Raw genomic sequence first — 27,234 nt, forward strand, 5'->3', positions numbered from 1 at the left:
GCTGAGGCTGTTCTCAGCCTGCGATTTTCTTGTCTCAGCCCCCCAAGTACTGGGATTACAGGCGTGAGCCACCATGCCTATCTTGAGTTGGATTCATGATTAGTCAAATTCCATTTAGCTTTTGTTTGGAGGCTACAAAACAAAACAAATATTATCGGTTCGCAGACAGCCTCAGCTGCTTAGTGAGGCCCTCTGCAACTCAGTGAGACCCTGTTTCAAAATAAAGAATAAAAAATTGGGCAGGGGGTATAGCTTGGAGGTCAAATGTCTCTGGGTTCCATCACCAGACCCGCCCAAAAAAAAAAAAAAAAAGATTACAACTGAAAAGAATGAATTAATAGCAACCAAAAGAGTATAAAAGTCTCAGACATTTAGTGGCTTCTGAGGTTATATAGCAACTAAAGGCTAATTAAAACAGCTTAAGGTGCCAGGCGTGGTGGCGCACGCTTGTAATCCCCTCACTTGGGAGGCGGAGTCCGGAGGTTCGTGCAGGTTCGAAGTCAACCTCCCTGGCTTAAGAGACCCTGTTTCCAAATAAAAATATAAAAAATAGGTGTCTAGGAGTATAGCCCGGAGGTAGAGGGTTTCCAGGAACCCCAGTACCACCAAAACAAAAACAAAACAGCTTAAGGTTCTGTGGAGAAATGGTAGAATAAGTTAATTCATACTTCTCTTTCTTTCTTTCTTTCTTTCCTTTTGGCGGTACTGGGGTCTTTCTTTTTTTCTTTCTTTTTTTTTTTTTTTTTTTTTTGCGGTTACTGGGGATTGAACCCAGGAGCCTTATTCCTCTAAGCTACACCCCGAGCCATATTTTTTATTTATTTATTTGGTGGTACTGGGGTTCCTGGAAACCCTTCTACCTCCGGGCTACACTCCCAGACCTATTTCTTATATTTTTATTTGGAAACAGGGTCTCTTAAGCCAGCAAGGCTGGCTTCGAACCAGTGCGATCCTCCTGTGTCTGCCTCCCAAGCACGAGGATTACAAGCGTGTGCCACCAGGCCTGGCTTCCTAGCCCTATTTTTTATCTTTTATTTTGAAACAGGGTCTCACTAAGTTGCAGAAGAGCTCACTGAGTAGCTGAGGCAGGCTGGCTGTGAACCTGTGATCCTCCTGTGTCAGCCTCCAAATTACTGGGATTATAAGCATGCATTACCACGCCTGGCCCCCAGCCTTATTTCTTATTCTTTCTTTCCTTATTTTTTATTTTTTGGGTTTGGGGATGGAACCCACTGGCATTTGACCTCTGAGCTATACCCCTCCCCTATTTATTATTCTTTATTTTGAAACAGGGTCTCACTGAGTTGCAAAGGGCCTTACTAGGGAGCTGAGGCTGTCTGCAAACCTCAATCTTCTGGTCTCAGCCTCCCAAATGCTGGGATTACAAGCATGCGCCACCACGCCTGGCTTTTATTCTTTATTTTGAAACAGGGTCTTCCTAAGTTGTGGAGAGCCTCACTAAGTAGCTGAATGTGGCCGCCAAACCTGCCATTCTCCAAGTACTGGGATTACAAGTGTAATCCCATGCCTGCATGGCTTCATATTTACTTTTTTAGCCTGTGAAATCACTATATTTTGTATTTTTACACTAATCAATAATCTCTTTTTTTATTTATTAAAAAAAATTATTTATTATTTAGAAAAAAAAAAAAGCCGGGTATGGTGACAAGTGCTTGTAATCCCAGCATTTGAGAGGCTAAGACAGAAGGATCATAGTTTGCAGACAGCCTCAGCCACTTAGTGAGGCCCTTTGCAATGCATTTTTTGGTGGTGCTGGGGGGCGGAATCCAGGGGCTTTCTACCTCCAGGCTATACTCCCAGACCTTTTTTATATTTTTATTTGGAAACAGGGTCTCAATACGTTGCTGAGAGCCTCACTAACTAAGTAGCTGAGGCTGGCTTCGAACCCGTGTGATCCTCCTGTCTCAGCCTCCCAAGCGCGGGGATTACAAGCGTGCACCACCATGTCCGGCTTACACTAATCAATAATCTCTAAGGAGCTTTGTGTGTGTGTGTGTGTGGTCCTGGGGATGGAACCCAGGGAATTCTACTTCTGGGCTATACCCCCGACCTATTTTATATTTTATTTTGAAATAGGGTTGTGGAAAACCTCGCTAAGTTGTGGAGAGCTGCACCAAGTAGCTGAGTCTGGCCACAAACCTGCCATCCTGTCTCAGCCTCCAAGTGCTGGGATCACAAGTGTGTACTACCATGCCTGGCTTCATATTTACTTTTTTAGCCTGTGAAATCACTATATTTTATATTTTTACACTAATCAGTACAGTATAATAATCTCTAAGGAGCTTTCTGTGAGTGTGTGTGTGGTCCAGCTGAGGCTGGCTTTGAACCTGTGCGATACTCCTATCTCGGCTTCCCAAGCGCTGGGATTACAAGTGCGCGCCACCATGCCCAGGTTCTCTAAGGAGCTTTTACTGAAGGAGCTCTGTCAGTTGTTGATCTTGATCAGATAACATGAAACGTAGCTAATGATATGACAGTAGAGGTAATCAATAAAGTATGTGATACATATCATCAGTGGTATTTCCAATTTAGGTGAAAAGCTTTATGGAGGGTTTTGAGTTAGGAATTTTTGAAAAATTAAGTTTTGAATTGGTTGGAGGTAACATTTCTTTATTTCTTTTTTTTTTCCCCCCCAGTACTGGGAATTGAACCTAGGGGCATTCTACTTCCAAGCTATATCCCTAGCCCTATTTTTTATTTATTTTGAAACAGAATCTCATTAAGTTCCAGAGGGTCTCACTAAGTAGTTGAGGCTGGCTGTGAACTTGAGATCCTCTTGTTTCAGCCTCCCAGGTAGTGGGATTACAAGCATGCACCACTATGCCTGACTATGGAGGTAACATTTCTGAGGTCAGGCTTTGGAGTCAGTAGGCCTGGGTTTGGATCCTAGTTTTATCGTGAATTACATATGTGACTTTTGGTAACTTATTTTTGCTAAATAACAGTTTACTCACCTATAATGTATAATTTTTATTGTCAGCAATAGTAATAGTCCACAAAAATATTCAAATGCATAAACATTGTTACTAACAATACAACACACATTACAGATTTATACATTAATAAGGGTTGTAGTTAAAAACCAAAAATTCTACTCTTAAAAAGAAAATTCAAGCCAGGCGTGGTGGCACACGCTTGTAATCCCAACACTTGGGAGGCTGAGACAGGAGTATTGCATAGGTTCAAAGCTAGCCTTAGCTACTTAGGCTCTTGGCAACTTAGTGAGACCCTGTTTTTGAAAAGTACAATAAATAAATAAATAAATAAATAAATAAATAAATAAATAGGTCTGGGAATATAGCCCGAAGGTAGAAAAGCCCCTGTGTTCCACCCCCAATACCACAAAAAAAGAATAGTAATTCAGATACAGCTGGACCTGATGTCACATGCTTGTAATCCCAGTACTTGGGAGGCTGAGACAGGAAGATCGGGGGTTTGTGGCCAGCAACTTAGGCCCTCTGCAACTTAGTAAGACCCTGTTACAAACTAAAAAATAAAATAGGACTGGAAATGTAGCTCAGAGGTAGCAAGCCCTTGAGTTCTACCCCTAGCACACACACACACACACACACACACACACACACACACACACACACACACACAAACACACACATCATATTTCAGAACTGGATGTGATAGCACACACTTGTAAATTAGTCTTTGGGAGGCTGAGACAAGAGGATCTCAGATTCACTGCCAGCTTCAGCAACTTAGTGAGGCCCTCCGCAACTTAGTGAGACCCTGTTTCAAAATATAGAATTAAAAAAATAGGGCTAGGGGTGTAACTTGGAGGTAAAATGCCCCTGAATTTGATTCGTACTATCACAAAAAAAGAAATCATATATCAGAACCAATCTGGGGATACGCGAAGTGGGGGCACACACTGGAGGATCACAGTTTTGAGGACAGCCTCAGTAAGTAGGGGGACTGTCAACCTAGTGAGACCCTGTTTCAAAAAATAAATAGTAAAAAATAGGGCTGGGGGTGTAGCTCAGTGGTAGAATGCCCCTGGATTCAATTCCAAGTACAAAAAAAAAAAAATCTTTTTTTTTTTTTTTTAAAGGAGAACACGCTGTTGCTATCTCAAAAAACTGGATTGGAAGCCAGGTGTGGTGGCAAATGCTTGTGATCCCAGTTCTTGGGAGGCTGAGACAGTAGGATCACAGGTTTGGGAATAGCCTTAGCAAATAGTAAGACTCTCATCAACCTAGGGAGATACTATTTCAAAAATAAAAATAAAGAGCCAGACGTGGTAGTGCACGCTTATAATCCCAGTGCTTGGAAGCCTGAGACAGGAGGATTGTGCAGGTTCAAAGCCAGCCTCAGCTACTGTGTGAGGCTCTCAGCAACTTACGAGACCCTGTTTCCAAATAAAGTATAAAATAGGTCTGGAAGTATAGCCCGGAGGTAGAAAAGCCCCTAGGTTCCACCTCCAGTACCACAAAATAAATAAATAAAACAAAAATAAAAAATAAAAATAAATTGGGTGTGGTGGGGTACACTTGTAATCCCAGCATTCGGGAGGCTGAGACCTGAGGATCGCGGTTCGTGGATAGCTTCAGCTACTTAGGCCCTCCGCAACTTAGACCCTATTTCAAAATAAAGGATTAAAAAAAAAAAAATAGGGCAGGAGTGTAGCTCGGAGATTGAATGCCCCTGGGTTCCATCCCCCCACCTGCAAGTAAGTAAGTAAGTAAATAAGTAAATAAATAGAGATAGAGGTATAGCTTAGAGGTAGAATGACCCTGGGTTCAACACCTAGTACCATCAAAAAATAAAAAGAGGGAAGGTATGTTTTCTTCTAGACTATACGAATAGTTTAAATGTTTTTCTGATTATAGAAATAAGTGTCCTTATTTTATTTTATTTTATGTTTTATTTTCTATTTTTTGTGATGCTAGGGATTGAACCCAGGGGCATTCTTTTTCTGACGTACATCCTCAGCCCTATTTTTTTATTCTTTATTTTGAAACAGAATCTGAGTTGCAGAGGGCCTTACTCAGTAGCTGAAGCTGTCCACAAAGCCAGATCCTCCTGTCTTAGCTCCCAAGTACTGGGATTATAAGCATGCGTCACCAGGCCTAGCTAGGTATGCTTATTTTAAAAGTCTAGAAAAAGCTGGGCATTATGGGGCACACTTACAATCGCATTACTTGGGGAGGCTTAGACAGGAGGATTGCAAGCTGGAGACCATCCTTAGCAACTACTTAGGTCCTGAGCAAATTAGTGAGACACTGTTGCAAAATAAAAATAAAATCATACTGCAGGTGTAGCTCAGCAGTAGAAAGCCCCTGAGTTCAATCTTAAGTAACACACACACACACACACACACACACACACACCATATACAGCCTAGGAAAAGAAAACAGAAAAAGAGGAAATAGTAATACATAATTCTCAAACTCAGTGATGAACACTTCAGTATTTTGGTATATTTCTTCATAGCCTTGTGTTTATACTTTTCTATTTACATGTTCTTTTTTTTCTTGGCAATGCTGGATAAATGTAAAGTTTGTATTCTTTGCAATACATCCATGATCTTTTTTCTGTTAAAATTTTTTGAAAGTATAAGCTGCTTAAAATTTCATTTCACAGCTTTACCATGATGTAATCATCCCACCATTCTTGGGTATTTGGCTTATTTTACTATTGTTGTAAAGCTGCATGGGCATATGTATTTGTTGGCAAGAATGCAGGGAAACAGATACTGATTCCACTGCTAGTGGTGAATTAGGTTGATACTGTTCTTCTTCAGGTATTAAACAATTTGAAAGTATTAATGTCCTTTCCAGTTGTTCAATTTCTAGGAGTCTCTCCAGAAGACCCCAAACTTTTTAATTACATTCCATGCTTTGAACTGTCTTTTCCTTAGGATCTAAACGCTCTTCCCACAGCAATGCTTATTTTTATGGCTTCTTCAAGAACAAGCGAATAGTTTTGTTTGACACTCTACTAGAAGAGTACTCTGTACTAAACAAAGACATCCAGGAGGAGTCTGGTGTGGAGCCCCGCAATGAAGGAGAAGGAGACAATGAAGAGATTAGAGCTAAAGCTAAAGTGAGTCCTGCTTTTCCTAAGACACTCCTTCGTTTTTATACACAGTGCCTGTGACAACGCAATACCAATTTCTATGCAGTGAGCGTCGAATTCAGGGACACTACCAAATGAAGACATCAGGGGCTTTTATAGTTCTGATATTTGACAGAGATCACCGCAATTATTACATGTTAACTTCCTTACAAGCTTTTACGAATGTACATATTAAAATTGGAAGCTCTTGCCGGGCATGGTGGCGCACGCTTGTTATCCCTGCGCTTGGGAGGCGGAGACAGGAGGATTGCGCAGGTTTGAAGCCAGCCTCGCTGGTCTGGGAGTGTAGCCCAGAGGTAGAAGGGTTTCCAGGAACCTCAGTACCACCAAAAAAAAAAAAAAAAAAAATTGGAAACTCTTATAAAATAAGAAAACTCATAGCACAGTGGTGCATGCCCATAATCTTAGCCACTTGCAAGCCTGAGCCAGGAGGATGGCAAGTTTGAGGCCAGCCTCAGCAACTTAGCAAGACTCTGTCTCAAAATTTAAAAAAAAAGGGCTGGAGTTATAGCTTTAGATACAGTACCTTTGGGTTTAATCCATTGTACCATAAAAAATAAAAATAAAAAAATTATATGCTAAGCCGGGAGGGTGCCGCACGCTTGTAATCCCAGCATTTGGGAGGCTAAGGCCAGAGGATCGTGGTTCACAGACAGCCTCAGCTACTTAGTGAGGTCCTCCGCAACTTAGTGAGACCCTGTTTCAAAATAAAGAATAAAAAATAGGGCAGGGGGTATAGCTCGGAGGTCAAAAGCCCCTGGGTTCCATCCCCAGACCTGCAAAAAAAAAAATCATATGCTACTAAGCCATCTTTATATATACAATAATATATGCATATACATATACACACATATATTCTTTATTTATTCATTTATTTTTTGCGGGTCTGGGGATGGAACCCAGGGGCATTCGACCTCTGAGCTATACCCCCTTCCCTATTTTTTATTCTTTATTTTGAAACCAGGTCTCACTGAGTTGCAGAGGGCCTCACTAAGTAGCTGAGGCTGTCCACAAACCGCGATCTTCTGGTCTCAGCCTCCCGAATGCTGGGATTACAAGTGTGTACCACCATACCTAGCTCCTGATAAATTTATGATCAGAGAATTTCAAAGAATTTCCACAGGCAAGATAAAGAGACGGTAAACATCTAATTTTTAGTTTCATTGAGACATAGAAGTTACATGCTTTGGCAACTGACAGACTTAGTTTTAAATCTTGGTTCTATCAGTTAATAGTTGTGTATCTTGGACACATCATGTAATTTAATCAGTTTTTAAAAATATGCATTTATTATTAGTTGTGTGTGTATGGTGCTGGCGCTGAATCCAGGGGCATTCTACCTTTGAGCTAAATCCCTAGCCCTTGTATTTTTTATTATATATATATTTTGGTGCTGGAGATTGAACCCAGGAGAATTCTACCTCCAAGCTACACTCCCAGCCCTATTTATTTATTTATTTATTTAGTGCAGGTCTGGGGTGGAACCCAGAGAAATTCGACCTCCGAGCTACACCCCCTGCCCTATTTTTTATTTTGAAAGAGGTCTCACTAAGTTGCGGAGGGCCTCACTAAATAGCTGAGGCTATCTGTGAACCATGATCCTCTGATTGCTAGGATTATAAGAGGCGCCACCACACCCTGCCCAGCTCTATTTTTTATTTTTTTTATTGTTCTTTTCTTTTCTTTTTTTTTTTTTTTTTTGTGGTACTGGAGATGGAACCCAGGGGCCTTCTACCTCTGGGCTACATTCCCAGACCTATTTTATATTTTATTTGGAAACAGGGTCTCTTAAGCCAGCTGAGGCTGGCTTCGAACCTGGGTGATGCTCCTGTCTCAGCCTCTGAAGGGAGGAGATTACAAACATACACCACCACGCCTGACTTATTTTCTTTTTTTTTTTTTTTTTTTTGCGGTACAGGCACTGGGAATGGAACCCAGGGACATTCTATCTCTGAGTTACACCCCTTTATTTTTATTATTTTTTAGTTTTTTATTTTTATTTTTTTGGTGATGCTGGGGGTGGAACCCAGAGGCTTTCTACCTCCGGGCTATACTCCCAGATCTATTCTATATTTGGAAACAGGGTCTCACTAAGTAGCTGAGCCTGGCTTCAAACCTCTGTGATCCTCTTATCTCAGCCTCCCAAGTGCTGGGATTATAAGCGTGTGCCACCACGCCTGGCTACACCCGTTCATTTTGAAATGGGGCACACTGAGTTGTAAAGGGCTTCACTAAGGAGCTGAGGCTGTCTGTGAACCTTGATTCTCCTGTCTCAGCCTCCCAAATGCTAGTATTACAAGCGTGTGCCACCAGGCCCAGGTCATTTTTTATTTTTTTTTTTTTGAAAAAGAGTCTCACTAAATTGCAGAGGGCCTCAAGTAACTGAGGCTGGCTGAGAACCTGGATCCTCTTGTCTCAGCTTCCCAAGTACTGGGATTTCAAGCATGTACCACCATGTGCAGCTGTATTTTTTATTTTGAAACAGGTACTCACTAGGTTGCTGAGAGTTTTGCTACATTGCTGAGACTGTCTCCAAACCTGCAATCCTCTTGTCTCACCCTCCCAAGTACAGAGATTGCAGGTGCACTACCATGCCCAACTAGTTTTATTTATAGTAATAGTTTTTTTTTTCTGTTCTAGATATTTTTTAAATTTTTTATTGGTGCATTGTACTTAAACATCTTAATGGAGTTCAAGATGGTAGAGGCATACGTGTACACATCACTCATTTAGCCCTTCTCCAATTCCCACCCCATTCCCTCCCTCCTCCCTTCTTCTCATGTTTGGTAATCGGTAATTATAAAATGTGTACTCTGTGCTGAGATACTTTGCTTGTCATCAGAAATTAAAAAAAAAAAAAGTTTTGCGGCCAGCCTTAGCTACTTAGTGAGGTACTCCACAATTTAGTGAGACTCTGTTTCAAAATAAAGAATAAAAAATAGGGCTGAGGGTGTAGCTTAGAGGTAGAATGCCCCCTAGATTCAATCTCTAGTACTGCAAAAAAAAAAAAAAAAAAGGAAGGGAAAAAAAACTAAAATAAGAAGAGGCAGCTGGATGTTATGTGCACTCCTGTAATCCCAGCATTTGGGAGGCTGAGACAGGATCACAGATTTAAGGACAGCCTTAGCTCATCAACCTAATGAAACCCTGTTTCTTTTCTTTTCTTTTCTTTTAGGGTCTGAAGGTGGAACCCAGGGGCATTTGACCTTTGAGCTACACCCCCCTGCCCTATTTTTAATTCTTTAATTTGAAACAGGGTCTCACTAAGTTGCAAAGGGCCTCACTAAGTATCCGAGGCTATCTGCAGACTGCAATCCTCTGGTCTCAGCCTCCCAAATGCTGGGATTATAAGCATGTGCCACCACGCCTGGTTGAAACCCTGTTAAAAAAATAAAAATAGGAGCCTGGCCTGGTGGCACAGGCTTGTAGTCCCAGCATTCGGGAGGCTGAGACAGGATCCGGTTCATGGACAGCCTCAGCTACTTAGTGAGGCTCTTTGCAATTCAGTGAGACCCTGTTTCAAAATAAAGAATAAAAAATAGGACTAGGGGTGTAGCTTGGAGGCAGAATGCCCCTGGGTTCCATCCCAGTACAGCAATAAATAAATAAATAAAATAATGAAGGGTAGATCTAACTTAAGAGGTCCTCTGCAATTTAGACCCTCTTTCAAAATAAAGAACACAAAAAGGTGTGGAGTGCAACTCAGAACAGCCTGAGTTCAACCCCTAGGCCCTCATCAGTAAATAAAGGATGGATTTAAATAATGAAGGGTGGAGCCGGGCGTGGTGCTGCACCCTTGTAATCCCAGCATTTGGGAGCTGAGGCAGGAGGATTGCGGTTCATGGACAGCCTCAGCTACTTGGTTGAGGCCCTTTGTAACTCAGTGAGACCCTGTATCCAAATAAAGAATAAAATCTAGGGCTAGGGGTATAGCTTGGAGGTAGAATACCCCTGGGTTCCACCCCAGTACTGCAAAAAATAAAATAAGGGTGGGTCTAGCTTAGGAGCTCCTCAGCAACTTAGATTCCATTTCAGAATAAAGAACAAAAAGAACTTGTGCAACTTAGAGATAGAACAGCCTGAGTTCAATCCCCAGGACCTTGCTTTAGTAAATAAAGGATGGATTTTTTACTTTCTTTGTGGTACTGAGGATTGAACCAGGAACGTTCTACCTCCTAGCTATACCCCCCAGCCCTATTTTTTATTCTTTATTTGGAAACGGTCTCACTTAAGTTGTGGAGATCCTCACTAAGTAGCTGTGGATGGCTGTGAACCTGCGATCCTCCTGTCTCAGCCTCCCAAGTACTGGGATTACAAGTGTGCGCCACCACACCAGGGTTAAAGGATGGATGTAAATGCTTGGTGATTGATATTAGGAGAGTGAAAAAGAAGGTCAAAAATTGGCTCACCATTAATTGTATTGCTTTTCACTGTGAGTACCATTGATGATATGGTTTTAGGTGGCATTTCAATATTTTATCTATTAGCATACATAAGAAAAAAAATGAAATTGGTATGTCAAACTCAAACTCTTTTTTTTTTTTTTTTTGGCAGTACTGGGGATTGAACCCAGGAACATCCTATCTCTGAGCTACATCCCCAACCCTAATTATTTTATTTATTTATTTTGATGAAACAGAGTCTAACTAAATTGTAGAGGGCCTTACTATTAAGTAGCTGAGGCTGTCAGCAAACCTGTGATCCTCCTGTCTCAGCCTCCCAAGTACTGGGATTATAAGGAGCACCACCACTTCCAGCTTATCAAATTCATTATTTCATGTATATTATTTTATTTGTTTTAAGTTAAAGTTTTTGTTTGTTTTGTGGTATTGGGAGTGGAACACAGGGGCCTGCTACCTCCAAGATATACTATCTGCCTTATTTTATTTTTTGTTTGGAAATAGGATCTCGGTAAGTTGTTGAGAGCCTCACTAAGTGCTACGGTTGACTTTGAACCTACAATCCTGTCTCAGCCTCCCAAGTACTAAGATTACAGACGTGCATCATCATGCCTGTTTTAAGGTTAACTTTTTTTTTTTTTTTTTTTTTTTTTTTTTGCGGTACTGGGAATGGAACCCAGGGGCATTCTACCTCTAACCTATACCCCAGCTCTATTTTTTATTCTTTTTGTGGTACTGGGAGTTGAACCTAGGGGCATTCTGTCTCCAAGCTATACCCCTCAGCCCTATTTTGTATTCTTTATTTGAAACAAGGTCTCACTAAGTAGCTGAGGCTGGCTGTGAACCAGCAATTCTCCTGTCTCAACCTCCCAAGTACTGGGATTACAATCATGCACCACCATGTCCAATTTATCCAACTCATTATTCCATGTATATTATTTATTATAAGGTTAAGCTCTTTGCTTGTTTCATGGTACTGAGAGTAGAACACTGGCTTTCCACCTCTGGGATAGAACCCCCTGCCCTATTTTTTTTTTTTTTTTTTTCTTTTTGGTGGTACTGGGGGTGGAACCCAGAGGCTTTCTACCTCTGGGCTATACTCCCAGGCCCATTTTATATTTTTTTTGGAAACAGGGTCTCACTAAGTTGCTGAGAGCCTCACTAAGTAGCTGAGGCTGGCTTTGAACATGCGCAATTATCCTGTCTCAGCCTCCCAAGCGCGGGGATTACAAGCGTGCGCCACTATGCCCGGCTGCTCTATTTTATTTTTTATTTGGAAATAGAATCTTCATAAGTTGCTGAGTGCCTCACTAAGTAGCTACAGTTGACTTTGATGACTTTGAACCTGCAATCTCTCTGTCTCAGCCTCCTAAGTACTAAGATTAGAGTCATGCATCACCACACCTGGCTTAAGGTTAGATTGAATTTTTTTTTTTTTTAGTACTGGGGATGGAACCGAGGGGCATTCTACTTCTGAGCTACACCCCAGCCCTATTTTTTATTTATTACTTTAATTTTTTTGTATGTGTGTGGTACTGAGGATTAAACCCAGAGACTTCTACCTCCAAGTTACACCCCAGCCCTATTTTTTATTCTTTATTTTGAAACAGAGTCTGAGAACCTGCATCCCCCTGTGTCAGCCTCCCAACAAGTGTGTGCCACCAGACCCGGTTAAGGTTAAGCTTCAAAAAGGGAACTGATTTAAAGAAAGACAGTGGCACACGCTTGTAATCCCAGCATTTCGGAGGCTGAGACCGGAGGATCATGGTTCGTGGACAGCCTCAGCTAATTAGTGAGGCTCTCTGCAACTTAGTGAGACCCTGTTTCAAAATAAAGAATAAAAATAGGGTAGGTCAAATGCCTCTGGGTTCCATCCCCAGACCTGCAAAAAACAGAAAGACATTATGTAAATGGGTGGAGCATATGTAAATGTGGCAGAAGTTTAGGAAACTGATTTATTTAGCACCTACTGATGGCCTACTATGTACAATGTATTTGGGGTACAAAGAACGTTCTAATCCTGGTTGATCAGAGGAAATGAGGGTCTTTCTTTATCTCATCAGTTCTGGGGATGGAACCCAAGGCATCATCCGTGCTGGGCACATGCTCTACCATTAAGTTACAGCATTTTTATTTATTTATTTTTTTGGTGGAACTGAAGTTCCTGGAAACCCTTCTACCTCCAGGCTACACTCCCAGACCTATTTTTATACATTTTAAAATTTGGAAACAGGGTCTATTAAACCAGCGGCTGGTTTTTTTATTTTTTATTTTTTATTTTTATTTTTATTTTTGGTGGTACTGGGGTTCCTGGAAGCCCTTCTTCCTCCGGGCTACACTCCCAGACCTATTTTATATTTCTGAAACAGGGTCTCTTACGCCAGCGCGGCTGGCTTCGAACCTGCGCGATCCTCCTGTCTCTGCCTCCCAAGCGCGGGGATTACAAGCGTGCGCCACCACGCCCGGCCAGCGGCTGGTTTAATAGAACCTGCGTGCACCACCACGCCCAGATTAAGTTATAGCATATTTATTTATTTATTTATTTATTTATTTATTTATTTTTTTGGTGGTACTGGGGGTGGGACCCAGAGGCTTTCTACCTCTGGGCTATACTCACAGATCTTTTTTATATTTTATTTGGAAACAGGGTCTCACTAAGTTGCTGAGAGCCTCACTAAGTAGCTGAGGCTGGCTTCGAACCCGTGTGATCCTCCTGTTTCAGCCTCCCAAGCGTGGGGATTACAAGCGTGCGCCACCATGCCCGGCTAAGTTATAGCATTTTTAAAAGAAGTTTAAAGAAAACTAAATTTAGCCGGGCATGGTGGCATGTGCCTGTAATTCCAGTACTTGGGAGGCTGAGACAAGAGAATCGCAAGCCGGGCCTGGTGGCACATATTTGTAATCCCAGCACTTGGGAGGCTGAGATTGGAGGATTGCAGATTTGTATCTGGCCTCAGCTACTTAGTGAGGCCTCTATAATTTAGTGAGACCCTGTTTCAAAAATAAAGAATAAAATAGGGCTGTGGGTGTAGCTTAGAGGTAGAGTGCCCAAGGGTTCAATCCCCAGTATCACATGCACACACACATATAAATGAGGATTACAAGTTTGAGGCCAGCCTCAGCAATTAAACTGTTACAAAATAATAAGTAAAATAGAGCATGGGTGAAGGTTGGAAGTAGGTCGCCCCTGGGTTCAATTCTTAGCACCAAAAGATAAAATGAGATTAATAATACCTGCCTTATGATAATGAAGATTAATGAACTATAATATAAAATAATATAGACTAATAATAAAAGTAACAAAACAATAAAGACTGGTACATAGACCATTGATAAATATAAACCGTTATCACTTATTAAATGAAAATATTAGCTATATTTTTTATTATTACTAAAGTAAGAGAAGTTAGAAAATGTCAACTAACAGCTGGGCATGGTGGCAAGAGTTAGAAGGGTCACAGAGAACCTTTTCAAAATAAAAACGAAAATAGGGCTGGAGGTATAGCTCAGAGAGGGAAAACACCCCTGTGCTCAAACCCCAGCAACACCCAAAAAAAGAAAGAAAATGTTAATTAACAGAAGTTATCAGTGATCACCAGTGATCAGTGCTAAAATATTAGCCATAAATACCTTATTAGAAAGCTGGATATGGTGGTTCATGCTTGTAATCCCAGTACTTGAGAGGCTGAGACAGGAGGATCAGCAGGTTTTGTTTTCTTTTGTTTTTTGTTTTTGTGGGTCTGGGGATGGAACTCAGGGGCATTTGACCTCCGAGCTACACCCCCTGCCCTATTTTTTTTTTCTTTATTTTGAAACCGGATCTCACTGAGTTGCAAGGGGCCTCACTAAGTAGCTGAGGCTGTTCACGAACCGTGATCCTCCGGTCTCAGTCTCCCAAATGCTGGGATTACAAGCATGTGCCACCACGCCTGGCTTAGATCAGCAGGTTTTAAACCAGCCTCAACAATTTAGCAAGGCCCTCTGCAACTTAATGAGACCCTTATTCCAAATAAGAAATAAAAAATAGGGCTGGAGGTTTAGCTCAGAGGTAGACTGTATCTGTGTTTAATCCCCAGTGCCACCAAAAAAAAAAAAAAAAAAAAAAAAAAAAAACTTACTAGAGATGTTTTTAGTTTTTTTTGTTTGTTTGTTTTTGTTTTTGTTTTGCAGTACTAGGGATTGAACCCAGGGGCATTCTATCTCTGAACTACACACCCAGCCCTTATTTTATTCTTTACTTTGAAACAGGATCTCAATAAGTTACACAGGACCTCATTAAGTAGCTGAGGCTGGCCTTTAACTTATGATCCTTCTGATTTAGTTTCCCAGGTACTGGGATTACAAGTATGTGTCACTACACTTGGCTTCTAGTCTTTTTATTTTATTTTTTATATTTTTAATATTTTGGTGTTGGTACTGAGAATTAAACCCAGGGGCATTCTACCTCAGAATTATACATGTTTTGTTTTGAAATAAGGTCTCTAGGTTGCTGAGAGTCTTACTACTTTGCTGAAGCTGGCCATGAACCTGTGATCTTCTTGTCTGTCTCCCAAGTACTGGGACTACAGACATGCACCACCACGCCTGGCTTTATTTCTAACCTATCTTTTCTGTTGGGGGGGTACTGAAGATTGAACCCAAGGGCATTCTACCTCTGAGCTATATCCATAGCCCTATTTTGTGTTTTATTTTGTTTTTATTTTTACTTTTTTTGGTATATTGTAGTCATATATCTTAATGGAATAAAAGACTTGTTGAGACATACATGCACATATCACCCAATTAGGCCTTACCTGATCCCCTCACCCTTCCCTCGCCATCCCTCCTACCCATGCTTGGCTTAGTGATTGACTTTGATATGTTTATTTAAGTATATCATGTGCTTTGAGAGTTTCCCTTTTCCCTCCTCCCATCCCCTCAGTTAGGTCGCCTTATTTGCTCCTTATAGGATTGTGTTTTATTTTGAAACAGAGTTTCACTAAGTTGCTGAGGCTGGCCTTGAACCTGTGATCCTCTTGTCTCAGCCTCCCAAGTACTAAAAGTACTGGTGTGTGCCATCACATTCATTCATTCATTCGTTTTGAGGTACCAGGGATTGAACCCAGGGACATTCTGCCTCTTAACTACAACCCCAGCCCTATTTTTATTTTTTATTTTGAAATAAGGTCTCACTAAATTGCAGGAAACCTTACTAAATTGCTTAGGCTGGCCTCAAATCTGTGATCCTCCTATCTCAGCTTCCCAAGTACTGGTTTTACTGTGTGTGTGTGTGTGTGTGTGTGTGTGTGTGTGTGTGTGTGTGTGTGTTGCTGGAGATTGGACCCAGGGGCATTCTACCTCCGAGCTACACCTCAGCCCCATTTTTTATTCTTTATTTTTTGAAACAGGGTCTCACTGAGTTGCAAAGGGTCTCACTCAGTAGTAGCTATCCACAAACTGCGATCCTCCTGTTTTAGCCTCCCAAATGCTGGGATTACAAGTGTGTGTGCCACCACACTCAGCTTTGTTATTCTTTACTTTTGAAACGGGATCACTGAGTTGCAAAGGGCCTCACTAATTAGCTGAGGCTGTCCATGAACTGCGATTCTCCTGTCTCAGCCTCCCAAATGCTGGTATTACAAGTGTGGGCCACCATGACCTGTTATTTTTTTATTTTTGAAACAGTGTCTCACTAAGTTATTAAGGGTCTCACTTAGTTCCTAAGGTTGGCCTTGAAAACAGTGATCCTCCTGTCTCAGCCTCTTACAGGTGAGCACCACCATGTCTGGCCACCTAACATAATCTTGGAAAATGTCTCTTGTTTATTTACTTGTGACACTGGGGATGGAACCAAGGGGCATTCTAACTCTGAGCTATGCCCTCAGCCCTATTTTTAATTCTTTATTTTGAAATAGGGTCTCACTGAGTTGTAGAGATTGTGGAGGGCCTCACAAAGTAGCTGAGGCTGGCTGGGAACCACAATCCTCCTGTTTTAGCCCCCCAATTGGATTACAAGTGTGGCCCAAGCCTGCCTTGAAAAACATTTCTTTTCTTTTTTTTTTTCTTTTTTTTTTTTTTTGCAGGTCTGTGGATGGAACCCAGGGACATTCTACCTAGGGGCTATACCCCCTGCCCTATTTTTTATTCTTTATTTTGAAACAGGGTCTCACTAAGTTGCAGAGGGCCTCACTAAGTAGCTGAGGCTGTCCATGAGCTGCGATCCTCTGGTCTAGGCCTCCTGAATGCTGGGATTACAAGCATGCACCACCATGCCCGGCTTTTTTTTTTTTTTTTTTTTTAAACAAGGTCTCAAGCCGGGTGCGGCGCATGCTTGTAATCCCCACGCTTGGGAGGCTGAGACAGGAGGATCGCACAGGTTTGAAGCCAGCCTCAGCTGGCTTAAGAGACCCTGTTTCCAAATAAAATATAAAATAGGTCTGGGGGTGTAGCCCGGAGGTAGAAGGCCCCTGTGTTCCATCCCCAGTACCACAAAAAAAAAAAAAAGAAAGAAAGAAACAAGGTCTCACTAATTTATGGAGAGCCCCACTAAGGAGCTGAGGCTGTCCTCGAACTGAGTTTCTCCTGTCTTGGCCTCCCACGGACTGGGATTACAAGCATGTGCCACCAGACCTGGCTGGAAAACATTTCTAATGAACATATAACTTATTATTATATCTATTATGAGCAATTTTCCATTTCAGAATGTAAGCTTTGAAGATTCAAATATGATTGTCATTTGTCTTTTTGATTAACTGTTGTCTTATTGATAAATATTTACATTTTTTCCTAATCTAAGTTAGTCCAAGTTGGACATGGTGACGCATGCCTATAATCCCCACACTTAGGAGGCTGAGACAGGAAGGTCACAGGTTCAAGGCCAGTCTCAGCAGCCTAACAAGACCCTTCAATCACAAGATCAGAATATATTTCCATTGCTATTGACCACTTCATATTCTCAATTATAAAAGACTCCTCAACTCAGTAATAAAATTTTAAAAATAAAATAGGTTGCCGGGCATGGTGGCACATGCTTGTAATCCCCACGCTTGGGAGGCGGAGACAGGAGGATCACACAGGTTCGAAGCCAGCCACGCTGGCTTAAGAGACCCTGTTTCCAATTAAAAAATATAAAAAATAGATCTGGGAGTTTAGCCCGGAGGTACAAGGGTTTCCAGGAACCCCAGTACCACCAAAAAAAATTAAATAAAATAGGTCTGGGTTCAGTATCCAGTAACACAAATAAACAGCTAAATAGCCAATTCCAGACCATGCCAAGACGGGTTGTCTGTGGGTCTATCTTCAGGGCTTAACTCAGTGTCTAACGTGCAATGGTGGCTCAAGGAATGTATGATTTTACACCAAAGTTTGTTTCCTGTAGTTAGAATATATGAGCAGATATTTTGGATTAAAAGTACAAAATTTTTGAAGGTTGTTGATAATTTATTTTCCTTTTATTCTTTGATCCAGAATAAGAAACAAGGGTGTAAAAATGAAGAGGTGCTTGCTGTACTTGGCCATGAATTGGGACACTGGAAGTTGGGACACACAATCAAAAACATCATTATTAGTCAGGTAAGTGTGGAGTTACAAGTATTTCTTATGGGATAAGAGCCAAGTTGGAAGTTTGGCAGGCACAAGGAGTCATATAGTAGAGCCATTAAGAAAGACTTCATTTTGCTGGGCATGGTGCTACACATCTGTAATTTCAGTATTTGCAAGGCTGTTACTGGAGAATCAAGGGTTTGAGGTTTGAGGCCAGCCTCAGCAATTTAACAAGACCCCATTTCAAAATTGAAAAAGCTAGGCATACACGTTTAATTTTAGTACTTGGGAGACTGAAACAGAAGGATCAGCCATCTATCAAGGCCCTTAGCAACTTAGACCTTATTTGACAATAAAAAAAATCAAACAGGGCTGAGGGTATAGCCCAGAAGTAGAATTCCTCTGAATTCAATCACCAGTACCAATAAATAATAAATTAATTAATTTTTATAAAGAGCCGGTGATTGGGCTGGGCGTGGTGGCGCACACTTGTAATCCCAGCATTCGGGAGGCTGAGACCAGAGGATCGTGGTTCATGGATAGCCTCAGCTATTTAGTGAGGCCCTTTGCAACTCAGTGAGACCCTGTTTCAAAATAAAGAATAAAAAAAAAGAAAAAAGAAAAGGGCCGGTGCCAATGGTGTAGCTCAGAGCTAGAATGCCCCCGGGTTCAATCCCCCAGCACCCTCCCCTGCCAAAAAAGAAAGACTTTCTAGCCAGGTTATATAGTTTCATACTGCAGCTCCCATACTTAACTGAGTGACCTGTGTCCCCTCAGCTAACTTCCTTAATTTCTCTTTATCTCCAGTCCTTCTAAAAAGAGAAAGTTTAACCGAGACAGGGGAATTGCAGGTTTGAGGTCAGCCTTAGCAACTTCACTGAATAACACCTCATATAACTGATTAAGAATTAGATGAATAAATTGGGTGAGGTGGCACATGCCTCTAATCCTAGCCCTTGAGAGACTGAGACCAGAGGATTGCAACTTCAAGGCCAGCCTCAGCAATTTTTTTTTTTTTTTTTCCAGGACTGGGGATGAAACTCAGGGGCACTGTACCTCTGAGCTACTCCTTCACCCCTATTTTTTAGTCTATTTATTTATTGCGGGTTTGGGGGTGGAACCCAGGGCATTTGACCTCCGAGCTATAGCCCCTGCCCTATTTTTTATTCTTTATTTTGAAACTGGGCCTCACTGAGTTGCAGAGAGCCTCACTAAGTAGCTGAGGCTATCCATGAACTGCCATCCTCCGGTCTCAGCCTCTTGACTGCTAGGATTACAAGCGTGCACCACCATGCCTGGCTAGTTTTTTAATTTTTGAAACAGGGTCTCACTGAGTTGCAAAGAACCTCGCTAAATAGCTGAGGCTGTCTGCTAACTGCGATCCTCTGGCTTCAGCCTCCTGAATGTTGGGATTACAAGCCTGCACCACCACACCCAGCTCTTTTCTTTCTTTCTTTCTTTCTTTCTTTCTTTCTTTCTTTCTTTCTTTCTTTATTTATTTATTTATTTATTTATTTATTTTTGTGTGGTGCTAGAGGGTGGAACACAGGAGCTTTCTACCTCTGGGCTATATCCCCAGCCCTAATTTATAATTATTTGGAAACAGGGCCTCACTAAGTAGCTGAAGCTGTGCGATCCTCCTGTCTCAGCTTCCCAGGTGCTGAGATTACAAGCTTGCGCCACCACGCCTGGCCTATTCTTTATTTTTGAAACAGGGTCTCACTAAGTAGCTGAGGTTGGATGTAAACCCATGCTCCTCCTGTCTCAGCCTTTCAATCACTGAGATTACAAGCTTTTGCTACCACACCTAGCTCAGCTTCAGTAATTAAAAAAAAAAAATGGTGAAGGGAGCTGCGGGTATAGCTCAGAGGTAAAATAACCATAAGGGAACTCTGCATGAGTGAGGACAGACTGAGGGTGGCACGGTGGTAGGAGCTGGCATGTTAGAGAGGAGCACCTGCTCGTTACCCTCCTGCCGGTCTGCTTGCTCTGTGTGGGCACTTTTCACCTGATGATGGATGCTTCTAACACCATTTCCCAGCTAGGCGGCTCCACCTAGCATCTGGTGCAGGCTGAGGTGCCCTGTGGCCAAGAATTGAGTCTCTAGTACAGTCTAGTACTAAACCAAAAGTTATTTTTCAAAAGGATAATGATTACTTTGAAAATGAACATGTGGACCATAGATGTGGGTGTCTTTACAGCAAGTTTTCTTTTGGAGTTCGACTTGGGGCTCCAGAGTTGTACTGCCGAGCAGCAGACCTGCAGGCTCGCCATCTGGGGCAGGTGCTGAGCCTTCCCAAGCTTCCGCCCTCTAAGTGCAGCTTCTTGAGTCACCTCGTGGATATGAGCAGCACCCCCCCCCCCCAGTACTGGGGATGGAACTCAGGGGCATTGTAACTCTGAGCTATACCCCTAGTTCTATTTTTTAGTCTTTTTTTTTTTTTCCGAAACAGGGTCTCACTGAGTTGCAAAGGGCCTCACTAAGTAGTTGAGGCTGTCCGCGTCAGTTCCTAGACTGCTCACGGAAAAGGATGGGGAAGGATATTATTTGTTCTCCAACATTCCTCCAAGGGATTGTATTTTGGTGTAGACTTTATTTTCCCTTTCTTTTATATTGATAAAGACATCTGTTTTTTTTTCTCTCTCTGAATTGTCTAACTATTTAGTTTAACTCCAGTAGTCCTAAAGAGAATTCAAGGGAAGCCTGTGGTTTCAGAGGCTCCACATTGAGGTTGAGTAGGAGGCCTCTGCTTCTGATCTCATAGAGCAAAGCCAGAATCCATTCTTGCTCTTCAACTTTGTACAGAGAGAAAATATCCCATTGCTATTGACTACTTCACACCCTCAATTATAAGAGGCTAAACTCAAGACTGTCCCTGTAGAAAGCTGTATAATTTAAACATTTAGGGAAATTTTCTTTTTCTTTTTCTTTTTTTTTTTTGCGGGTCTGGGGATGGACCCCAGGGGCATTCAATCTCCGAGCTACACCCCCTGCCCTATTTTTTTTTTTTCTTTATTTTGAAACCGGGTCTCACAGAGTTACAGAGGGCCTCACTAAGTAGCTGAGGCTGTCTGCGATCCTCCGGTCTCAGCCTCCCAAGTGCTGGGATTACAAGCGTGAGCCACCACGCCCGGCTGAAATTTTATTTTTCTTTTGAGAATAAAACTATGAAACTGCCTAACGTTTTTTTTTTTTTTTTTTTTTTTTGTTTGTTTTTGGTACCAGGGATTGAACCCAGGGGTGTTTTACCTCTGAGCTAGAATTCCTCCCCTATTTTATTTTAACAGGCTCTCATGAAGTTGCTGAAACTGTCCTTGAACTTGAGCTCCTCCTGTCTCACCCTCTCAAGTATTGGGCTTATTAGTCAAGCGCCACCATACCCAGCTCCTAAATAACTTCTGCTGTGATCTCATTAACACCTTTCTTAAAATCACACCATGACTGCTTGTTGTATTTTGTAGTACTACTAATACCACAATAAACACAGCTTAGACTAACAGGGTTTTTTGTCCTCTCCTTCCCAGATGAATTCCTTCCTCTGTTTTTTCTTGTTTGCTGTATTGATTGGTCGAAAGGAGCTTTTTGCTGCATTTGGGTTTTATGACAGCCAGCCCACTCTAATTGGACTATTGATCATCTTCCAGTTTATTTTTTCACCTTACAATGAGGTAACGTATAATATTCAAAATTCTCTTTAATTAACAGTTGAATTGCCAGGCATGTTGGTACACACCTGTATTCCGAGTGTTTGGGAGGCTGAAACAGGAGGATCACAGGTTTGACGACAGCTTCAGCAAGTGGTGAGACTCTCACCAACCTAGAGACCCTGTACCAAATAAATAAATTCGGTCTGGGAGCCAGGCATGGTGGCACACGTTTATAATCCTAGTACTGAGACACAAGAATCGTAGGTTTGAGGCCAGCCTCAACTACTTAGTGAGGCCCTCCACAACTTAGTGAGACCCTGTTTCAAAATAGAGGATACAAAAGCCAGGCGTGGTGGCACACACTTGTAATCCCTGCGCTTGGGAGGCTGAGACAGGAGGATCGCACAGTTTCAAAGCCAGCCTCAGCTACTTAGTGAGGCTCTCAGCAACTTAGTGAGACCCTGTTTCCAAATAAAATATAAAATGGGTCTGGGAGTATAACCCAGAGGTAGAAAACCTCCGGGTTCCACCCCCAGTACCAAAAAAAAAAAAAATAGAGGATACAAAATAGGGCTATGGTGTAGCTCAGAGGTCAAATTCCCCTGGGTTTCATCCCCAGACCCACTAAAAAAACAAACACAAACAAACAAACAAAAAAAAAAAAAACCAAAGAAGCTATTAGGGACTCCTACTTTATTTGCTACTGGCAAATACACAATAAATTATTTTACTTTTTTTTTTTGGTACTGAGGATTGAATCTAGGACCTTATGCTTGATAAAATCACTCTACCACTTAAGTATATAAGTATATTTTCTCAGTTCTGTGTGTGTGTGTGTGTGTGTGTGTGTGTATGTACACTTGCAGTACTAAGGACTAAATATAGGGGTGTTTTACCTCTGAGCTACTCTGCAACCCTATTATTATTATTATTATTATTATTATTATTATTATATATTTTGGTACTGGGAATGGAACCCATGGGCATTCTACCTCTACCTCTGAGCTACACCCCAGCCCTATTTTTTATTTATTTTGAAACAGGATCTGAGTTGCAAAGGGCCTCACTAAATAGCTGAGGCTGTCCTCGAACTGTAGTCCTCTTGTTTTAGTCTCCCAGTTGCTGAGATTATAAGCATGTGCCACCACACCCGGCTTGATCCCAACTCTATTTTTAATTTTTGTTTTGTTTTTTGTGGTTTTTTTTTTTTTTTTTTGGTATTGGTGATGGAACCCACGGGCATTCTATCTCCGAGCTACACGCCCAGCCATATTTTTTATTCGTTATTTTGAAATAGGGTCTCACTGCATTGCAAAAGGCCTCACTAATTAGCTGAGGCTGTCCGCAAACCAAGATCCTCCTGACTCAGCCTCTCAAATGCTGGGATTACAAGCATGTGCCACCTTGCCCAGATTATTTTATTTTATTTTGAAATAGGATCTATAGTAAGTTGCAGAGGGCCTCACTAAGTTTCTGAGGCTGGCTGTGAACCTGTGATCATCCTGTCTCAGGCTCCCAGCTCTTTATTTTTATTTTTAGACAGGGTCTCACTATATTGCCCAGCCAGCCTCAAGCTTGTGATCCTTCTGACTTAGCCTCCCAATGGCTATTTGTGTGTGTGTGTGTGTCTGGGGATGGAACCCAGGGGCATTCAACCTTCGAGCTACACCCCCTGCCTTATTTTTTATTCTTTATTTTGAAACTAGGTCTCACTGAGTTGCAAAGGTCCTCACTAAGTAGCTGAGGCTGTCCACAAACAGCGATCCTCCTGTCTCAGCCTCCCAAATGCTGGGATGACAAGCGTATGCCACCACGCCCAGCTCTAAAATATTTTATGTAAAGAAATATTCATTGTGCTAGGTGTGGTAGCACACACTTGTCATCCCAGTACTTGGTAGGCTGAGACAGGAGGATCACAGGTTTGCAGCCAGCCTCAGCAATTTAGTAAGGCCTTCCATAGCATAGTGAGACACTATTTTAAAATAAATAATAAAGCCAGACGTGGTCGTGCACACTTGTAATCCCAGCATTTGGGAGGCTGAGACTGGAGGATTGTGGTTCGTGGACAGCCTCAGCTACTTAGTGAGACCCTCCGTAACTTAGTGAGACCCTGTTTAAAAATAAAGAATTAAAAAAAAAAAATAGGGCAAGGGGGTGTAGCTCGGAGGCTGAATGCCCCTGGGTTCCATTCCCAGACCTGCAAAATAAATAAATAAATAAATAAATAAATAAATAAATCCGGGTTTGGTGGCACACTCTCGTAATCCCAGTACTTCGGAGGCTGAGACAGGAGGATCAAAGCTTCACCAGCCTCAGCTGCTTAAGCCCTCCACAATTTAGTTAGACCTTGTTTCAAAATAAAGAATAAAAAAATAGGGCTCACGGTGTAGTTTGGAGGTAGAATGTCCCTGGGTTGAATCCCTAGCACCACAAAAATGTAAGTAAATAAATGGAAAAATAATAAAAAGGGCTTGGGGTATAGCTCAGATGTATCGTTAAAAAAAAAAAAAAAAAGGAAAAATAGGGCTGGGGTGTATCTCAGAGGTAGAATACCCTGAGATCCATTCCCAGTACCATGAAAGAAAGAAAAAAGAAAAGAAAGAAAGAAAGGAAAAGAAATAGACATGTGTCATTCAGTCTACAGTACTTTATTATATTAAAGAAAAATCTTTTTCTTCAGATTTTATCATTTCAGATGAAATTTTTCCCCTTTATAGTGGTCTTCAGCAATTGTGTATTTATTTTGGCAATGCTGCCATAGCTCAGAACACTTATAAAAAGTTAATTTTGTGATTATTATCAGGTTTTGAATTTTGTGTGTGTGGTTCTGGGGATGGAACCCAGGGGCATTCTACCTCTGGGCTATACTCTGATACTTATTTTTATATTTTATTTGGAAATAGGGTCTTACTAAGTAGCTGAGGCTGGCTTGGAATTTATGTGATTTTCCTGTATCAGCCTCCCAAGTACTAGGATTACAAGTGTGTGAGCCACCATAGCCAGCTAAAGTTCTGACCTTTTTTTTTTTTTTTTTTTTTTTTTGTGGTGTCAGGGATTGAACCCAGGGGCATTCTACCTCAGAGCTTAAGCCCCCAGCCTGGTTTTTTATTCTTTATTTTAAACAGGGTCTCACTAAGTAGCTGAGGCTGGCTTTAGAACCCGGATCCCCCTGTCTCAGCCTCCCAAATGCTAGGAGTATAAGCATGAGCCATCATGCCCAGCTTTCTGAAAATTTTTTAATGATCTCAGCAAACTCATTATCCTTTAGAGGCGGATAAGTGACTAAGACTATTTCAGGAAGGGAGTACTGGGGATTGAACCTCAAGCTACACCCTCATTCTTTTTTAGTTTTTTGCAGGTCTGGGGATGGAACTCAGGGGCATTCAACCTTTGAGCTACACCCCCTGCCCTATTTTTTATTCTTTATTTTGAAACAGGGCCTCACTGATTTGCAAAGGGCCTCACTAAGTAGCTGAAGCTGTCCGCGAACTGCAATCTTCCTGTCTCAGCTTCCCAAATGCTGGAGATTACAAGTGTGAGCTACCATGCCCGACTGAGAATAGTTTTGTTTTGTTTGGTTCGGTTTGGTTTTGTGTGTGGGGGGGTCTGGGGATGGAGCCCAGGGGCATTTGACCTCCAAGCTACATCTCCTGCCCTATTATTTTGAAACCAGGTCTCACTAAGTTGCAGAGACTATGTAGCTGAGGCTATCAGTGAACCGTGATCCTCCAGTCTCAGCCTCCCAAATGCTGAGATTACAAGTGTGTGCCACCACGCCCAGCTGAGAATAGTTTTTTTTTTTTTTTTTTTTTTTTTGGTGGTGGTATTGGGGTTCCTAGAAGCCCTTCTACCTCCAGGCTATACTCCCAGACCTATTTTTTATATTTTTATTTGGAAACAGGGTCTCTTAAGCCAGCGCGGCTGGCTTCGAACCTGTGTGATCTCCTGTCTCTGCCTCCCAAGCGCGAGGATTACAAGCATGTGCCACCACACCCGGCGAGAATAGTTTTGAAAAAAGAAAAAAAAAACTGTGTTGGTGGTGCACATTTGTAACTTCAGTTCTTGGGAGGCTTAAACAAGAGGATTACAAGCTTGTAGCCAACCTCAGCAACTTAGTGAGGCCCTGCTTCAGAATAAAGTCTAAAAAAATAGGGCTTGGAGTGTAGCTCAGAGGTAGAATGCCCCTGGGTTCAAATCCCAATACTGTAAAAAAAAAAAAAAAGGAATAAAATAGGGCTGGGATATATCTCAGAGGTAGGATGCTCCTGGGTTCAATCCCCAGTACCAAAAAAGAAAAAAAAGTTCTGAATGCGGGTTACCATGATTCACACCTCGTAACAGAAAGGTGGTCTGCCCTGACTGTGGAGTGCCAAGAAGTTCATCACTAACCCTTCCCGCCGTGTGACCTTCTGCAAGTTGTTGACCTCTCTGTGCTTCATCTTCCTCAACCGTACAGCGAGAGATTGCTGGAGAATACGTGGTGCCTGTCTTAGTTCTTGGAATGTGACAGATTCTCAAAAGCTGCCCACTTTAGTAAGAGCAGCATTCACGTAGATGTGGATGTTTCAGATCTGTTTGCTTGGCGAAGGCTCCCTTTGTACTTATTCCCCTTCTCGGTACCCTAAACACCAGTGCTCTTTGCTCAGGCCTGCTGTGTCTCTGTCCAGGCCACACTTCCTCTCGTCTCAGTGTCAGCAAAGAGGTGCAGGCACTAAAACTCTTTCCCTTCCTTTCCAGGTTCTTTCTTTTTGCCTAACAGTCCTCAGCCGCAGATTTGAGTTTCAAGCTGATGCATTTGCCAAGAAACTTGGGAAGGCTAAAGACTTATATTCTGCTTTGATCAAACTAAACAAAGATAACCTGGGGTTCCCTGTTTCTGACTGGTTGTTTTCAATGTGGCATTACTCTCACCCCCCGCTGCTGGAGAGACTTCAAGCCTTGAAGAGTGCAAAAGACGACTGAGATGTCCGGCTGGGACCGAAGGCGCTTCTGATCATTTCTGTCCTGGCAGCATGTTCCAGCTCTTGATGTTTTTAAACTTTTTTTCTTTTTAATGAAAAATGATTAAGTACAAAAAAGCCCAGATTTAAATACATTTAATATCTCATTTCAAAAATGATTTTAATAATCCATTTCTTAAAGAAAATACTGGATAAATTTTGAGGCTTAATGTTTTTAAAGGCATAGTTTTATCTTTGGCATCTGATTTACCATCAATTTGTAAAATTATTTAAGAAAATGCAGAGCTTCTTTTATTTATACACTTATGTGGAATCTGTACATTGAGGTGTTTGGGGCCATTGAAAAGAGGGAACGCTGCCTTTGAGTCCTTCCTGTGAAGTAGGAGCATTGGTCCCAGATCATTATGTTCATACCTGAGTTGAAACTTGTTTTGACCTTCATGTCATAATTTAACCTGGCCAGTCAATGTTTTAAAAGATTATAGTTAGAAAGGCTGATACTGGGCCGGGCGTGGTGCACCCTTGTAATCCCAGTACTTGGAAGGCTGAGACAGGAGGTTCATGGTTCCTGGACAGCATCAGCTTAGTTAGGT

General features: G+C 41.8%; 1 protein-coding gene across 1 annotated transcript in view; it reads left to right on the forward strand.

The window, feature by feature from the left end:
- Positions 1 to 26,642, forward strand: part of ZMPSTE24 (zinc metallopeptidase STE24) — a gene marked incomplete at both ends in the record, with an annotated part of 50,820 nt that extends 24,178 nt beyond the window's left edge. Inside the window, 4 exons of the mRNA XM_080692972.1 lie at positions 5,894 to 6,078; positions 17,958 to 18,062; positions 21,558 to 21,701; positions 26,418 to 26,642. Of these exons, the coding sequence (XP_080549098.1) occupies positions 5,894 to 6,078; positions 17,958 to 18,062; positions 21,558 to 21,701; positions 26,418 to 26,642 (659 nt within the window). The remainder of the gene's footprint in view (positions 1 to 5,893; positions 6,079 to 17,957; positions 18,063 to 21,557; positions 21,702 to 26,417) is intronic.
- Between the last annotated feature and the right edge of the window lie 592 nt (positions 26,643 to 27,234).

Source organism: Muscardinus avellanarius (genome assembly GCF_963383645.1).
Source record: "Muscardinus avellanarius genome assembly, chromosome: 3".
NCBI lineage: Eukaryota > Metazoa > Chordata > Mammalia > Rodentia > Gliridae > Muscardinus > Muscardinus avellanarius.